The 14,381-nt window shown below is 33.3% G+C and overlaps 1 protein-coding gene across 1 annotated transcript in view; it reads right to left on the reverse strand.

Moving 5' to 3' along the window:
- The window catches only part of LOC106164100 (sodium/hydrogen exchanger 2-like), a 61,880-nt gene that overhangs the window by 4,891 nt on the left and 42,608 nt on the right, over positions 1-14,381 (reverse strand). The window contains exons 22-28 of the mRNA XM_086997212.1: positions 6,908-6,994; positions 4,438-4,470; positions 3,806-3,892; positions 2,681-2,698; positions 1,091-1,200; positions 825-928; positions 281-437 (exon numbers count right to left, since the gene is read on the reverse strand). Coding sequence (XP_086853338.1) covers positions 281-437; positions 825-928; positions 1,091-1,200; positions 2,681-2,698; positions 3,806-3,892; positions 4,438-4,470; positions 6,908-6,994 — 596 coding nt within the window. The remainder of the gene's footprint in view (positions 1-280; positions 438-824; positions 929-1,090; positions 1,201-2,680; positions 2,699-3,805; positions 3,893-4,437; positions 4,471-6,907; positions 6,995-14,381) is intronic.

The raw sequence follows: 14,381 nt of genomic DNA on the forward strand, positions 1-14,381 counted from the left end.
CTTAGCAAATTTAACAAAGCCCCAGTACATTCATTAATCATCCACCACAATCACATCTCAGGCAATCTATCACAATCACATTCTGGCAAAACTACCACATCTGCCACAATCACATTCTGCCACATCTACAGCAATCACATTCCAGGACATCTGCCACAATCACATTCTGCCACATCTACAGCAATCACATTCCAGGACATCTGCCACAATCACATTCTGGCACATCTACTGCAATCACATTCTGGCACATCTACCACAATCTCCATACCATAACACTTACCCTTTACAGATCTTGGTAGAAGTGGTGATCCACTGGGAGAGAAAGAGACACTCATGGCTCTCCTGTAGCGGTTTTGTCTCAACTGCTTCTCATGTAGCTGGTGGACCAAGTCTTGGGAGTCCTCTCTGACTAGATTCTTATTGGCTTTGGCATGGAGCTACAATAGTAAAGACTAGCTGTGAAAAAATGTACTACAATATCTTTCCTTTTCTTTTTTAATGTCAGGAATTTTCTAAACAGGTGCACAGTATGAGGATATTTAAACAAAAATTATTAATGAGGATAACACATGCAACTTATGGTAAAATTCGACCTGCATGGACAAAATTTGGGACATGATTAAAAAAAAACACAAATAAAACTGAATGAATCAGCTATAATAATGTTATATAATACCTATATTTCTAAATCTAACTGAATACCTCATAGAGAGGATGCAGCATTCATGACAGTCTTGGTTATAAACTTTTGAAAAAAAAATTATAATAGATTTCTTGATATGTTTCAGTTATAAACTGTGTATAAATGCACCACAATATCTTACCGCTCTTGATGGAGCTTTTACTAACATCTTCCGCAAGTCTGATGGTTTGGGATTCGGAATAAACTTTGCAGAAGCAGAAGTAGACAATCTTCGTCTAGGACTACCTATTAATGAAGAAATATCACAAAGGAAAGTTATTTGTATGTTATTATGAGGAGAGTATTTTTAATTTATTAATTCATTTGTATCTAATGATCGATGATGATCATTAAAAGTAAACAAGATACCTCGTTGACATTTTATGTAAGGAAAAAATCGTAAATTACCTGGAAACACAGTGTCTGGGGCATTACGCAGGAGATCTGGATGTTCCAACATGGCAGCATTTTCCAATATATCCTCGTAGTCATCAGAGGCATTGGAGGCAATTGTAGCACTGAAATGGTGGAGGATTGTGTTAGGTGTGATGGATTGTCTCACCCAACACATTGTCAACAAGGGTTGGTTGCAGTGCTGGTTCAACTCATCTGACATACTGACCATAGTAATCCGGAACAGCACATATTTATAATAAATTTCAGGATAACAAATAGAAAATAATCTCACTGTTTTGCTATCTGTGAAACAAGCTTTTGTACATTATCCAAGTTTAGTTTTAAACATGTTCATCTTGGTTGACATAGGTGTGAAGATAGTCTTATGACTAAATTTTGATCAAAATTTGGAAAATTATGTTTGCTAATGAAATACAATAATGGGTCAACATCAATCCTTTGTTAAATGCTGTATTTTGATGATGGTATGACAATGTGAATAAACAAAAGAATAAAATTTAATCAGTAGTGCACAAATTTCTTTAACAGTAAGGTCACGTCAACAAAACATTCAATTTCATTTTGTCATTACACTGGCAAGTACCAAGAAATGAATTAAAAGAAACATGCGCACATTACTGATGCCTACTTTGTATAAAATATCACAATAAACCTTATAAATAAAGCACGACTTTACAGATAACAATATTATTATATCATAATAATTTACAGATAATTTTCTTTATTATAATTTGGCACTTAGATATGTTAAATTGGAGGAAAATAATGACTTTAAGTAGAGGGAAAAAATACAGTGGGTTATGGTTGGCACTGTGCAAACACGAGATGAACTTTACCACAAAGTTATTTTTTAAAAATGAACCATTTTGCAACAATTTCAATAATGGTTTTAAAGTTGGAAAAAAAAAAAAAAAAAAAAAAAAAAAAAACATGGGCCAGATGCACAAATATCACCTGCCTATTCAGTATGTGCTTGTACAATCAGAACATTCTCAACAAACACAATGGGTCATGCACAGCTAACGCAATGGTGACCTGATTACACAATCTGGAGAAGATGCAGATTTCTCACCTACCACACTGAGATAACCTGACCATGCACAGCCTACACCATGATTGCATTAAGAATCAGACAGAGCTTATTTTCAGTTTTATTTTCTTACTAAAATTCAAGATACATGCACTTCACATCATGCATCATTTATTGACGTTAACTTTTAAGTTGGATAATATTGCTTGTTTATGTAATGATTGAACATTTTCAATGAGAAAACCACCTGTTAAAGATTAAAAACATTAAAATTAAATGGTTTGGTATAGGTCGAGTTATTGGACAGAGCTTCAGAGGCATCAGGTGAGTAAATCTGATAAATTAGTAGTATATGTATAGGTTCACATTAAAATCAAACTGGCTGAAATGACTTGTTATCAGCTTTTGATCAAATCCCTTAAAAAAAAACCAATATCATTTAGATAGGTTTTCCCTAAAGTCTTAGACTACATTAGTTTGAGTTACTGTCCAAAGGGGTGGTCATAGGAAAGGGAGGTGGGCAGTTAAAGGATGAATGTAACAGAACTCACCAAACTGCCGCAGATGATCTGCAATCACCAAATATTTAATCACAGTTTTCAAAAGTAAACAATTTAGTAAAAAAAAAAAAAAAAAAGATCTGTTTTTATGGGCTAGTAAGTTTGGGGAAATGGACTCCCATCTTTAATGTTTAATTCAAATGTTTATAAATTTGTAAAGCCTTCACATATTAGGTGGTCTGTGGTTTGTCTATAGATGGAGCCATCTGTCATGGTGAGGAGCCAACGCGAACCTAGTCTTTACGCCTAATAAATTTATACTATTGTAATAACAAGAAACGACACACACAGAAGAGATTCCAAGAACCTAAACACTTCTATAAAATGGTACCAAATAAAACCTAATGTAATACTAATACAAAGAAAAACTTACAGTATCATGATCAAGGTATTTCATTGCATTTCCACATAAACAAATTATTACCCCAATACTACCCTCCAAGATGCATGTACAACAATTTGGGATAAACTGATGATAATGATAATTCACCCCAAGGCACAATATGACAACTTTCTACAAAGAACCAAATGAGAAAAGACTCACAATGAAGTAAAGATTTTTGTTCATAGAGGGACAAATAACATTCACATTAAAAATCAGAGCAGTGAGAGGACAGACAAAAAGAAAAAAAGTTTAACCATAACATTTGGTTAAATAGTTGAAAGTGCTACCAACATTTTTAATTTGTGCACGGGAATAAAATACTAATAAGGAAAAACCATCCAACTGTGCAGTGTATGTAAAAACACATTTCTAAATATATTCCAGGCATGTCACTTGAGATGGGGGGGGGGGGGGGGGGGGGGGGGTAATTCAAATTCAATATAGCAAAATTGATACAGAATTTATACAAACTTAAACCCTTTAAAATAATAATAATAACAATAATTCTCTGACAGACAAATGTATACAGTGGCCAAAAAACATGCCTGAAATCACAACCTAAAATGCTTCTAACAACTCTAACTAATGTGCATAGGTTGGGAGAAAATTTTTAATCCTCGAAGGACCATTCTCCGTGCTGCATTTTAATACACAGAGATACATGGTTTGGGGAACCAATTGGCAGCACCCATGCAAACTGTGGTGCCTGTACATCCCCGAATACACTGTACCTTCTAACTGCCAAGAAGGGGAGGGAGGGACGAGGTACAGTTGGCACGTGAAGTTCGTGATTGAAATCTAGGGATCCCCCAGACCCACTGCAAGCGAGAAATGATTGAATAATATATGAACGAATGAATAAACAAATTAGTTAATACTTGAACTAAATGAACTGATAAAGGCATAAATGAGTATGTACTTAAATTGTGTAACCACAACGAAAAAAATTCAAAGAAATTAATGCAATCTTAATAACCTAAACAAAGAAAAACTTTTTTTAAAAATTGCTTAATATTTTATTTCACAGTGGGAGAATATGAGAAGTCAACCTTTCATAAAGACACAAACTCCTGACACTAACCCGACTTAACTTAAAGACTTACTAAGAATCTCCCTTTCTCTCTGTCATTTCAATAACAATCATCATTTCTTAAATTATAATGTTAGAATTCAAATTAATGGCTAATTACAATCTTATGACAATCAAGGACCTAATAAAATCCTCATGATCTAGTTTAAATAAAATCAGGTGAATGGCAGTCTCACACCAAAGAAACTATACAAAGCAGATACAACACAGATGGTAACTAGTATTACAGTATTTCTAGTTGTGAAGAGAAAAATCCATTAATTTACTTCTTACCTTCTAATCCTTTGAGCAAGCTTCTCTCTATCACTGAAAATAAAAAAAAAAATTGAAAATAAATTAATGTCAGTGCATCATCATAATTCAACATTTATACATATTAATACCAATATTATCAAGCAATTAAATAAGACATTTGCCATTTATGAAATCAAACACAAACAAACACATCAAGTTATAAAACTGAAAAAAAAAAAAAAAAATCAACATGATGTTATGGGACATTAAGCAAACATGCACATGGATACAAGGTAACAAATTCAATTGGGATTTCCTTCATGAAATAACTCACAACATGCAAAATAGTGGCCTCACCAGAATGCCTTATGGAAAAAAAAAAACATTAACCATCTATTTAAAATTTTTTTTGGAATATACTTTGTCCATCCTAATGATCTTCTCAAACACATGTAGAAAATTTTGGGAAAAAAGTTAATATGTACGTGACAAAATATAAAAACAGTTACATGTATAACTTATTCATAAAATGTTAAAGGATATAATGTAAAGGGTAAAATTGCCATGAATGGACAGTTTTAAATTGGGAGTTGCGGGAGGGGTGGGGTGGGGTCGTATAAAGTTTACATGAAAGGTAATATTTAAGACTGCATTCCCAGAGATTTAGATCGATCTATCTGGATCGACCTAACTCCCTGGGGGTTCACGCTAAATTGCTGTCAGCCAAACGTGCACCATAGTAAATTACCCCCTTTCAGCTTTTAGTAGGCGGGACAGACATTTAAGCCTGTTAAGCTGACACCAATCTAGTGAGACTCCCCAGGGGGATAGGTCGATCTAAATATCTATGGGAATGGGGTCTTGGGTACAAGCACTTCCAGCACAGCAATATCTCAATATTATCAAGAGAAACTGAGAAAGCTGTCAAGGATAACAGACAAAAAGATAATTTAATGAATTTATCATACTTGATAAGTAACTGGATTGAATGGACCACATACAGGATTCAGGTAAAAAAAAAAAATTAACAATTTTTTGTGACACATTCAGTCATTTTATTATACCTACCAACCATCACTCTATGATTTCCAAACTCAAAAATACTCATAAGTCTATTTTTTCTTTGCTTCCTTAATGTATTCCTCATATTTTCACTCTGTATATCAACACAAAATTTATGTGGTTTTATTTTTTTTCTATCTCATTGGACTATAAAGGTTAAGACTGGATAAAATACTAGTTTTAGATATAACCACCAATTTCCTATCACAAATGAAAAAAAAAATTAAGTAAAATATGGGAAAAAAATAGTTTTTTATTCATATTCATTTGTGTCTAAACCACAGCCCCATTTTATACAAGTTGCCTAATCTGCAACCTTTTTATGATGCTCTTTTTAACCACTGAAAGCAATGGCCATATATTACTTCCTGCCAACCAGTCCGACCTCACCGCCCATTTCTAAATCATTGGCATACAAAATATGCACTCCTTTATCATAAGCTAAAGCAGTATTAAAAAGGCCTATTTCTCTGAGACTTGGGCAACTTTCTTCATACCAAAAATGCAGTCTCACAATTAAAAATAGGTCATATCACACCCTCCCCTCTTCACTCTCACCATGATCAGTGAAATCATAATCGTAACTATTCAGTTTAAGGTCAAGGTGACCTTACCACAACAGTGTTTAAACTGCAGGCCCTTCCATTGCATAAATCTTGAATGAACTTGAATGAAAAAAATACAATAAGTAAGTATTCTGGACTGGTATCCTAGATGAAGCCCGATGGCCTTAATCTGCAGGGACCTGTAATCGCACACACACACACACACAAACACACTGTGCACACATACAGAATGGCCGATTACAACTGAGCTACCTTCACCACGTGACTACACAATAATTTCAATAGTTTTTATAATCTGATCCCATAAAAAAGTTGATGACCTTCAACCTGCAACCCAGTGGCAATTTCTACTATTACAATATTGATCTGCACCCAAAGCCTCTTGTCAATCCACAAGCACCACCCAAATAAATCTGAAAACTGATCAAAAAGGTCTATTTACTATGGTATCTGGACCTCAAACACAAGGGTATTCTGGAATAAACCTCCACCTGGGCATGCAATGACAATAATTAATAAGAAAGATATCATTAAGGTATGGATTGATATTGAGGCATTTGTTACAATGTAGCCATAACAGGGACACTGCTCTTTCAACATGCATATAACAATATAATGTACCACATTTTCAGGGATCACTGCAGCTCTTGCATTATTTCTTTAGTAAAATATTAACACTGATTTCCTCAAATCAGTGATGAAATTTTTCTGACACTTTTTTTCCCATCAGCTTGGGCATAAATTGTTCTGACAAATGTGACAAAACAATTTGATTTTCATTTCTTGGTATTAATTAAAATAATTATTTTAACACCAAAACATCACAAATGAAACCAATGTGTGGAGGTTTTCACATTTGGTTAAAGTCTGGGAAAATTAACCTTTTCTCCAAGTCTGTTGTTCTGTGCAATATGGCCGTTGTAACGTGCATGTATTCATGCAAAAGATCTTTCAAAGCTTCTGGAGACCTGAAAGGAAAATTCTTATATTTCAATTGGTCATTCCGTCATATGACTGAATGTGTTAGCTGTGACAACATTTATGTCTGATTGTGACTTGTTGTGCCATCAAAACTGACTGTACAATCTAACACATGGACTCAATCTACCCAATGCCCTATTTGAAAAACAGGTGGAACAGAAATAACGTAGACAACAATACATATAAAATGTAATCAACACAATAACTACTACACATAAATTTTGTACCATAATACCTTACATTACAATACAATTCACCAGTTAACAGTGAAACTTATCAAAATTATTGTATGAACTCAAATTTATATTTAAAATCAAAAGCCTCCATGCTTGCGGACTCAGGGCTAATTTTTAAACAAGGCAGCAAAGCTGTCAAATGTACAGACAAAAAAAAAACAGAAAATAAAGATGCAAATAAGTGAAAAATTAAATTTTCACAAAAAACTGTTAAATTGCCAGAAAAATTTACCAAACAGACTGCGTTGCCTATTGAAGCTGTATGTTAGACCTATGTTTCTTTCCTGTAAGTCTGAGAACAGTAAGTGACATGATTTCCCTTAAATGGTCATCATAGGAGCAGTGCACAAAATAGGGGTTTCTTCAAATTTTGATGCAACATTACATAATGTTTAACAGCATAATGACAATCAAATGTTATTAAAAAAATATAAGTAACATGGACATTCAGAAAATATGACAAGCAAAAGTCTTCAGGATCATGGAACTTTAAAGTCACACCTTGAAAATGCCAATATGTGAAAAATTAAATTTTCACAAAAAACTGTTTAACTGCCAAAAAAAAAAAAATAAATAAATAAATAAAAATACCAAACAGACTGCATTGCCTACTGAAGCTGTATTTTAGTCCCATGTTTCTTTCCTGTAAGTTTGAGAACAGTAAGTGACTTGATTTTCCTTAAATGGTCATCATGGAAGCAGTGTCCAAAATAGGGGTTTCTTCAAATTTTGATGCAATATTACATAATGTTTAACAGCTTAATGACCATCAATTTTTAATTATAAAATATTTGTTTCACAGATATTCAGAAAATGCGACGAGCAAAGGTCTTCAGGCCCATGGAACTTCAAAGTCACACCTTGAAAATGCCAAAATGTAAACAAGACAGCACTGTTCTGAAATGGGTTTATTTCCATTTTTAACACTTTTTTAACATAAAACAAAATAAACATTTTACTGCCATTTTTATATGACCAACTAAGAAAATTGATGAGATGGGAAAAGTATCAATAGAACAGTGTTAAATGTCCAATTTCCTCCATTCTGAGATTCTGAACATAGTGGATGATTGAATCTGACAAACTGCAATGATATGAGTTTATTTCCATTTTTGACACTTTATTACACAATACATGATAACAAGTTTACCATGTTTTTTACATAATCAACTAACAATGTTGTAAAGATGCAGGAAATATCAAACAAACACTTTTAGGCATCTTATTAGTTAAATAATGAGACTGTTAACATGCCTAATAATTGAATCTGAGGAAATGTGAAAAAACAGTATAACTTCTAAAATAATGGCCCAATTATGCTGATTTTCGAACTCTACCTGCATTTTAGTAAGATTGACCACTCCTGTGAGTATAATTACAATTGGCCAATCCGTTTTTCTTATATTGTGTTATCAGTGTTGCATTTATATTGAAAATAGTGAAAAAACAGCATAAATTCCCTAAAAATGGCCCAATCATGCTGATTTTCGAACTTGACCTGCGTATTATGAATATTCATCAGTTCTGTAAGTTTCAAGTCAAAAGGTAAAATGGTTTTCCACTTATCGTGTTATCGGTGCTGCATATATGCTGAAAAAAGTGAAACAAGGCAGCAAAGCTGTCAAATGTACAGACAAAAAACAGAAAAAAAAGATGCAAAAGAGGTCATTTTGTCAATTTTGATGCAACAATAAATAATGCTTATAATAGCAGTCAGTCAACACTGATTTTTCATTATGCACAACAGGTAACATGGTCAATAACAGGAGCAGATCCAGAAATATTTTTGACAGTATTCTAAAGTATCTTTATTGATCCATCTTCCATTTTGATGGTCTTCCAAAAGAAAAAAATAGATACCCATCAATATAAAAAATCTAACTGTCTTCCAGGAGACCCAGAAGATGGTCTCAATCCACCCCTTCAATAAGATTATAGTTTCATGACCATGAGAGTTAAAATTCACATGATGAAAGTCCCAATATAAGAAAAATGATGACAGTGCATAAAATAATATTACCAGTGTTTAAAGACATGAATACCAATACAACTGCTTACGTGGAAATACAGAAATTGTGCAGAGCCTCAGGTGGATGGGAAAGTCACATCTTAAAAATGCCAGTGTTGGAGAAGAAATTAAAAAGAAAACAACAAAAATATAATCTAATGAAGCTGCTATTCAGTGCTTCCTTATTATGGACACTGTTATCTAGCAGAGAGCTTAACCTTTGGGAGTTTACAGGGAAATATCAACAAGTGTGATTTATGAAATCTCATTTAATGGCCACTTAATCAGGCAAATGAGTTTATAGCACTAAACTTAGCCTAGTGAATACCCAAGGGGAATTTACAGACTGACCACACAAATTTGTCCCATAAGACACAGCTTAAGAAAAGCACAAAACAATAATGCACAAAAATAGGAGACTGCCAATTCTGATGCAATAGTACATTATGTTTAACTGCACAGTCAATATCAAATTTTAATTATGCAGAACAGGTAACAACGACGAAAGTAAAAGCATAAGGCTTCAGGTCCATCAAAGTTCAAATTTACAATTAGAAAGAGCCAGAATGAGAAAAATGAAAATTTAACACAAAATTGCATAAATTCAATAATAAATGATAACCCAATTGAGCTGGCTTTCTAATTTGAACTGCATGCCAATCCTAAAAATCATACTTGTAAGTTAAACACAATAATAGGTAACACAGTTTTCTTTCCATAATGTTTGCAGAAGCAGTACAAAAATATTTTTGTCAATTTTGATGTAACATTACATAATAATTTATAGAATAATGATCACCAATTTTTTATTATTGACTATGAATAGCAAGGACATGTAGAAAATTTGATTACCATTCAGCTTCATGTCCATGGGAGTTCTGAGTCCCACAATGAATATGCCAAAAAGATAATAATGAATATTTCACTAAAATGTATAAATTCCAGAAAAAGAAGCCAATTAGACTGCTTTTCCAACTTTTTTTGAAAGATTGAGTCGTAAGTAACATGATTTTCCCATAATGGTCATCATGGCAGCAACACCAAAAATTATGTTTTCTTCTATTTTGATGCAACATTACATAATGTTTAACAGCATAATGACCATCAATTTTTAATAATAAAATATTAGTATCATGGATATTCAGAAAATGTGACTAGCAAAGGTCTTCAAGCCCGTGGAGGTTCTAAGTCACACCTTGAAAATGCCAATAAATGAATAATTAAATTTTCACAAAAAACTGTTTAATTGCCAGAAAAATTTACCAAACAGACTGCATTGCCTACTGAAGCTATATTTTAGTCCCATGTTTCTTTCCTGTAAGTTTGAGAACAGTGAGTGATATGATTTTCCTTAAATGATCATCATGGGAACAGTGCCCAAAATAGGGGTTTCTTCAAATTTTGATGCAATATTACATAATGTTTAACAGCATAATGACCATCAATTTTTAATAATAAAATATTAGTATCATGGATATTCAGAAAATGTGACCAGCAAAGGTCTTCAGGACCATGGAACTTCAAAGTCACATCTTGAAAATGCCAAAATGTAAACAAGACAGCACTTTTCTGAAATGGGTTTATTTCCATTTTTAACACTTTTTTAACATAAAACAAAATTAACAATTAACTGCTATTTTTATATGACCAACTAATAAAATTGATGAGATGGGGAAAATATCAATAGAACAGTGTTAAATGTCCAATTTCCTCCATCTAAGATTCTGAACATAGTGGATGATTGAATATGACAAATTGCAATGATATGTGTTTATTTCCAGTTTTGACACTTCATTACACAATACATGATAACAAATTTACCATCATTTTTACATAATCAACTGACAATGTAGTAAAGATGCAGGAAATGTCAAACAAACACTTTTATGTATCTTATTAGTTCAATAATGAGACTATTAACATGCCTAAGAATTGAATCTGAGGAAATGTAAAAAAAAAAGAATAACTTCTAAAATAATGGACCGATTATGCTGATTTTCATACTCAACCTATGTTTTAGTAAGATTGACCACTCTTGTGAGTAAAATGACAATTTGCCTATCTGTTTTTCTTATATTGTATTATCAGTGTTGTATATATGCTAAAAAAAATGAAAAAACAGCATAACTTCTATAAAAGTGGCTCTATCATGCTGTTTTTCAAACTTGACCTGCGTATTATGAATATTCATCAGTTCTGTAAGTTTCAAGCCAAAAGGTAAAATGGTATTTCACATATCGTGTTATCGGTGCTGCATATATGCTGAGAAAAGTGAAATAAAGATGCAAATAAGTGAAAAATTAAATTTTCACAAAAAACTGTTAAATTGCCAGAAAATTTTACCAAACAGACTGCGTTGCCTATTGAAGCTGTATGTTAGACCCATGTTTCTTTCCTGTAAGTTTGAGAACAGTAAGTGACATGATTTCCCTTAAATGGTCATCATAGGAGCAGTGCCCAAAATAGGGGTTTCTTCAAATTTTGATGCAACATTACATAATGTTTAATAGCATAATGACAATCAAATGTTATTAATAAAATATTAGTAACATAGACATTCAGAAAATGTGACAAGCAAAAGTCTTCAGTATCATGGAACTTTAAAGTCACACCTTGAAAATGCCAATATGTGAAAAATTAAATTTTCACAAAAAACTGTTTAACTGCCAAAAAAAAAAAAAAAAAAAAAAAATACCAAACAGACCGCATTGCCTACTGAAGCTGTATTTTAGTCCCATGTTTCTATCCTGTAAGTTTGAGAACAGTAAGTGACATGATTTTCCTTAAATGGTCATCATGGAAGCAGTGCCCGAAATGGGGGTTTCTTCAAATTTTGATGCAATATTACATAATGTTTAACAGCTTAATGACCATCAATTTTTAATTATAAAATATTTGTATCACAGATATTCAGAAAATGTGACTAGCAAAGGTCTTCAGGCCCATGGAACTTCAAAGTCACGCCTTGATAATGCCAAAATGTAAACAAGACAGCACTGTTCTGAAATGGGTTTATTTCCATTTTTAACACTTTTTTAACATAAAACAAAATAAACATTTTACTGCCATTTTTATATGTCCAACTAAGAAAATTGATGAGATGGGAAAAGTATCAATAGAACAGTGTTAAATGTCCAATTTCCTCCATTCTGAGTTTCTGAACATAGTGGATGATTGAATCTGACAAACTGCAATGATATGAGTTTATTTCCATTTTTGACACTTTATTACACAATACATGATAACAAGTTTACCATGTTTTTTACATAATCAACTAACAATGTTGTAAAGATGCAGGAAATATCAAACAAACACTTTTAGGCATCTTATTAGTTAAATAATGAGACTGTTAACATGCCTAATAATTGAATCTGAGGAAATGTGAAAAAACAGTATAACTTCTTAAGTAATGGCCCGATTATGCTTATTTTCGAACTCAACCTGCGTTTTAGTAAGATTGACCACTCCTGTGAGTATAATTACAATTGGCCAATCCGTTTTTCTTATATTGTGTTATCAGTGTTGCATTTATATTGAAAATAGTGAAAAAAACAGCATAAATTACCTAAAAGTGACCCGATCATGCTGATTTTCGAACTTGACCTGCGTATTATGAATATTCATCAGTTCTGTAAGTTTCAAGTCAAAAGGTAAAATGGTTTTCCACTTATCGTGTTATCGGTGCTGCATATATGCTGAAAAAAGTGAAAAAACAGCATAAATTCCCTAAAAGTGACCCGATCATGCTGATTTTCGAACTTGACCTGCGTATTATGAATTTTCATCAGTTCTGTAAGTTTCAAGTCAAAAGGTAAAATGGTTTTCCACTTATCGTGTTATCGGTGCTGCATATATGCTGAAAAAAGTGAAAAAACAGCATAAATTCCCTAAAAGTGACCCGATCATGCTGATTTTCGAACTTGACCTGCGTATTATGAATATTCATCAGTTCTGCAAGTTTCAAGTCAAAAGGTAAAATGGTTTTCCACTTATCGTGTTATCGGTAAAAGTGCACGGCGACGGCGACGACGGCGACGACGGCGACAGCGACGACGGCGACGACAGACGCAGATGATGGCTATATGTACAGACACATCTGTGTCTGTACATAAAAACAGCATAAATTCCCTAAAAGTGACCCGATCATGCTGATTTTCGAACTTGACCTGCGTATTATGAATATTCATCAGTTCTGTAAGTTTCAAGTCAAAAGGTAAAATGGTTTTCCACTTATCGTGTTATCGGTACTGCATATATGCTGAAAAAAGTGAAAAAACAGCATAAATTCCCTAATAGTGACCCGATCATGCTGATTTTGAACTTGACCTGCCTATTATGAATATTCATCAGTTCTGCAAGTTTCAAGTCAAAAGGTAAAATGGTTTTGCACTTATCGTGTTATCGGTAAAAGTGCACGGCGACGACGGCGACGACGGCGACGACAGACGCAGATGATGGCTATATGTACAGACACATCTGTGTCTGTACATAAATTTAAAAACTTGCTTCAATCAAAAGGCATTATTATGATAGCTTTCTGTAAGATACAAATTTTTCCACGAAAAGCCTAATAAACTGAGTTGGGTTATCAGCAATGCAAGGTCCTGCCAGTTTAAGTGACATTATTTCTGGTCTGGTGGCAAATGCATTTACTTAGATGTTACTTTAATGCCCAATAGCCAAGTCTCAATCCATCAGTAGGTTTCTGGGTTACTGTTCAGATTTACAGAAAATATCAAGTTCAAGCTTTGTAACAACATAACCACTCTCTAAATGCAAGATCTACCAAAGTGCCCAAAATCCATTCTTCACATTCTTCGTGTGTAACACCCCCGGTTGCTGTATAACAGTCCAAAGCAAGCCAGCAGACAGTGGCTCCATAACCAAACCTCTCTTTAACATACCAAGCCCTTTAAGCACCAAAGTGGACTTAAAAATACAAAAGGGATGATGTATGAACTCACACGATCAAAACGGATTATGTAACCATCACATAAATTGAAAAAGATGGTCGAGAAAAATAAAAGCTGTAACTTTGACTGCATAGAAATGACATTTATAAAAGCAGATCAGTGTTGCCATGCCCAAGTTGTGCTTGTGTCCAGCATTATCAGTTTTCTGGATAACAAA

Source organism: Lingula anatina, chromosome 10, assembly GCF_051362555.1.
Source record: "Lingula anatina isolate TDL-2025a chromosome 10, LinAna3.0, whole genome shotgun sequence".
NCBI lineage: Eukaryota > Metazoa > Brachiopoda > Lingulata > Lingulida > Lingulidae > Lingula > Lingula anatina.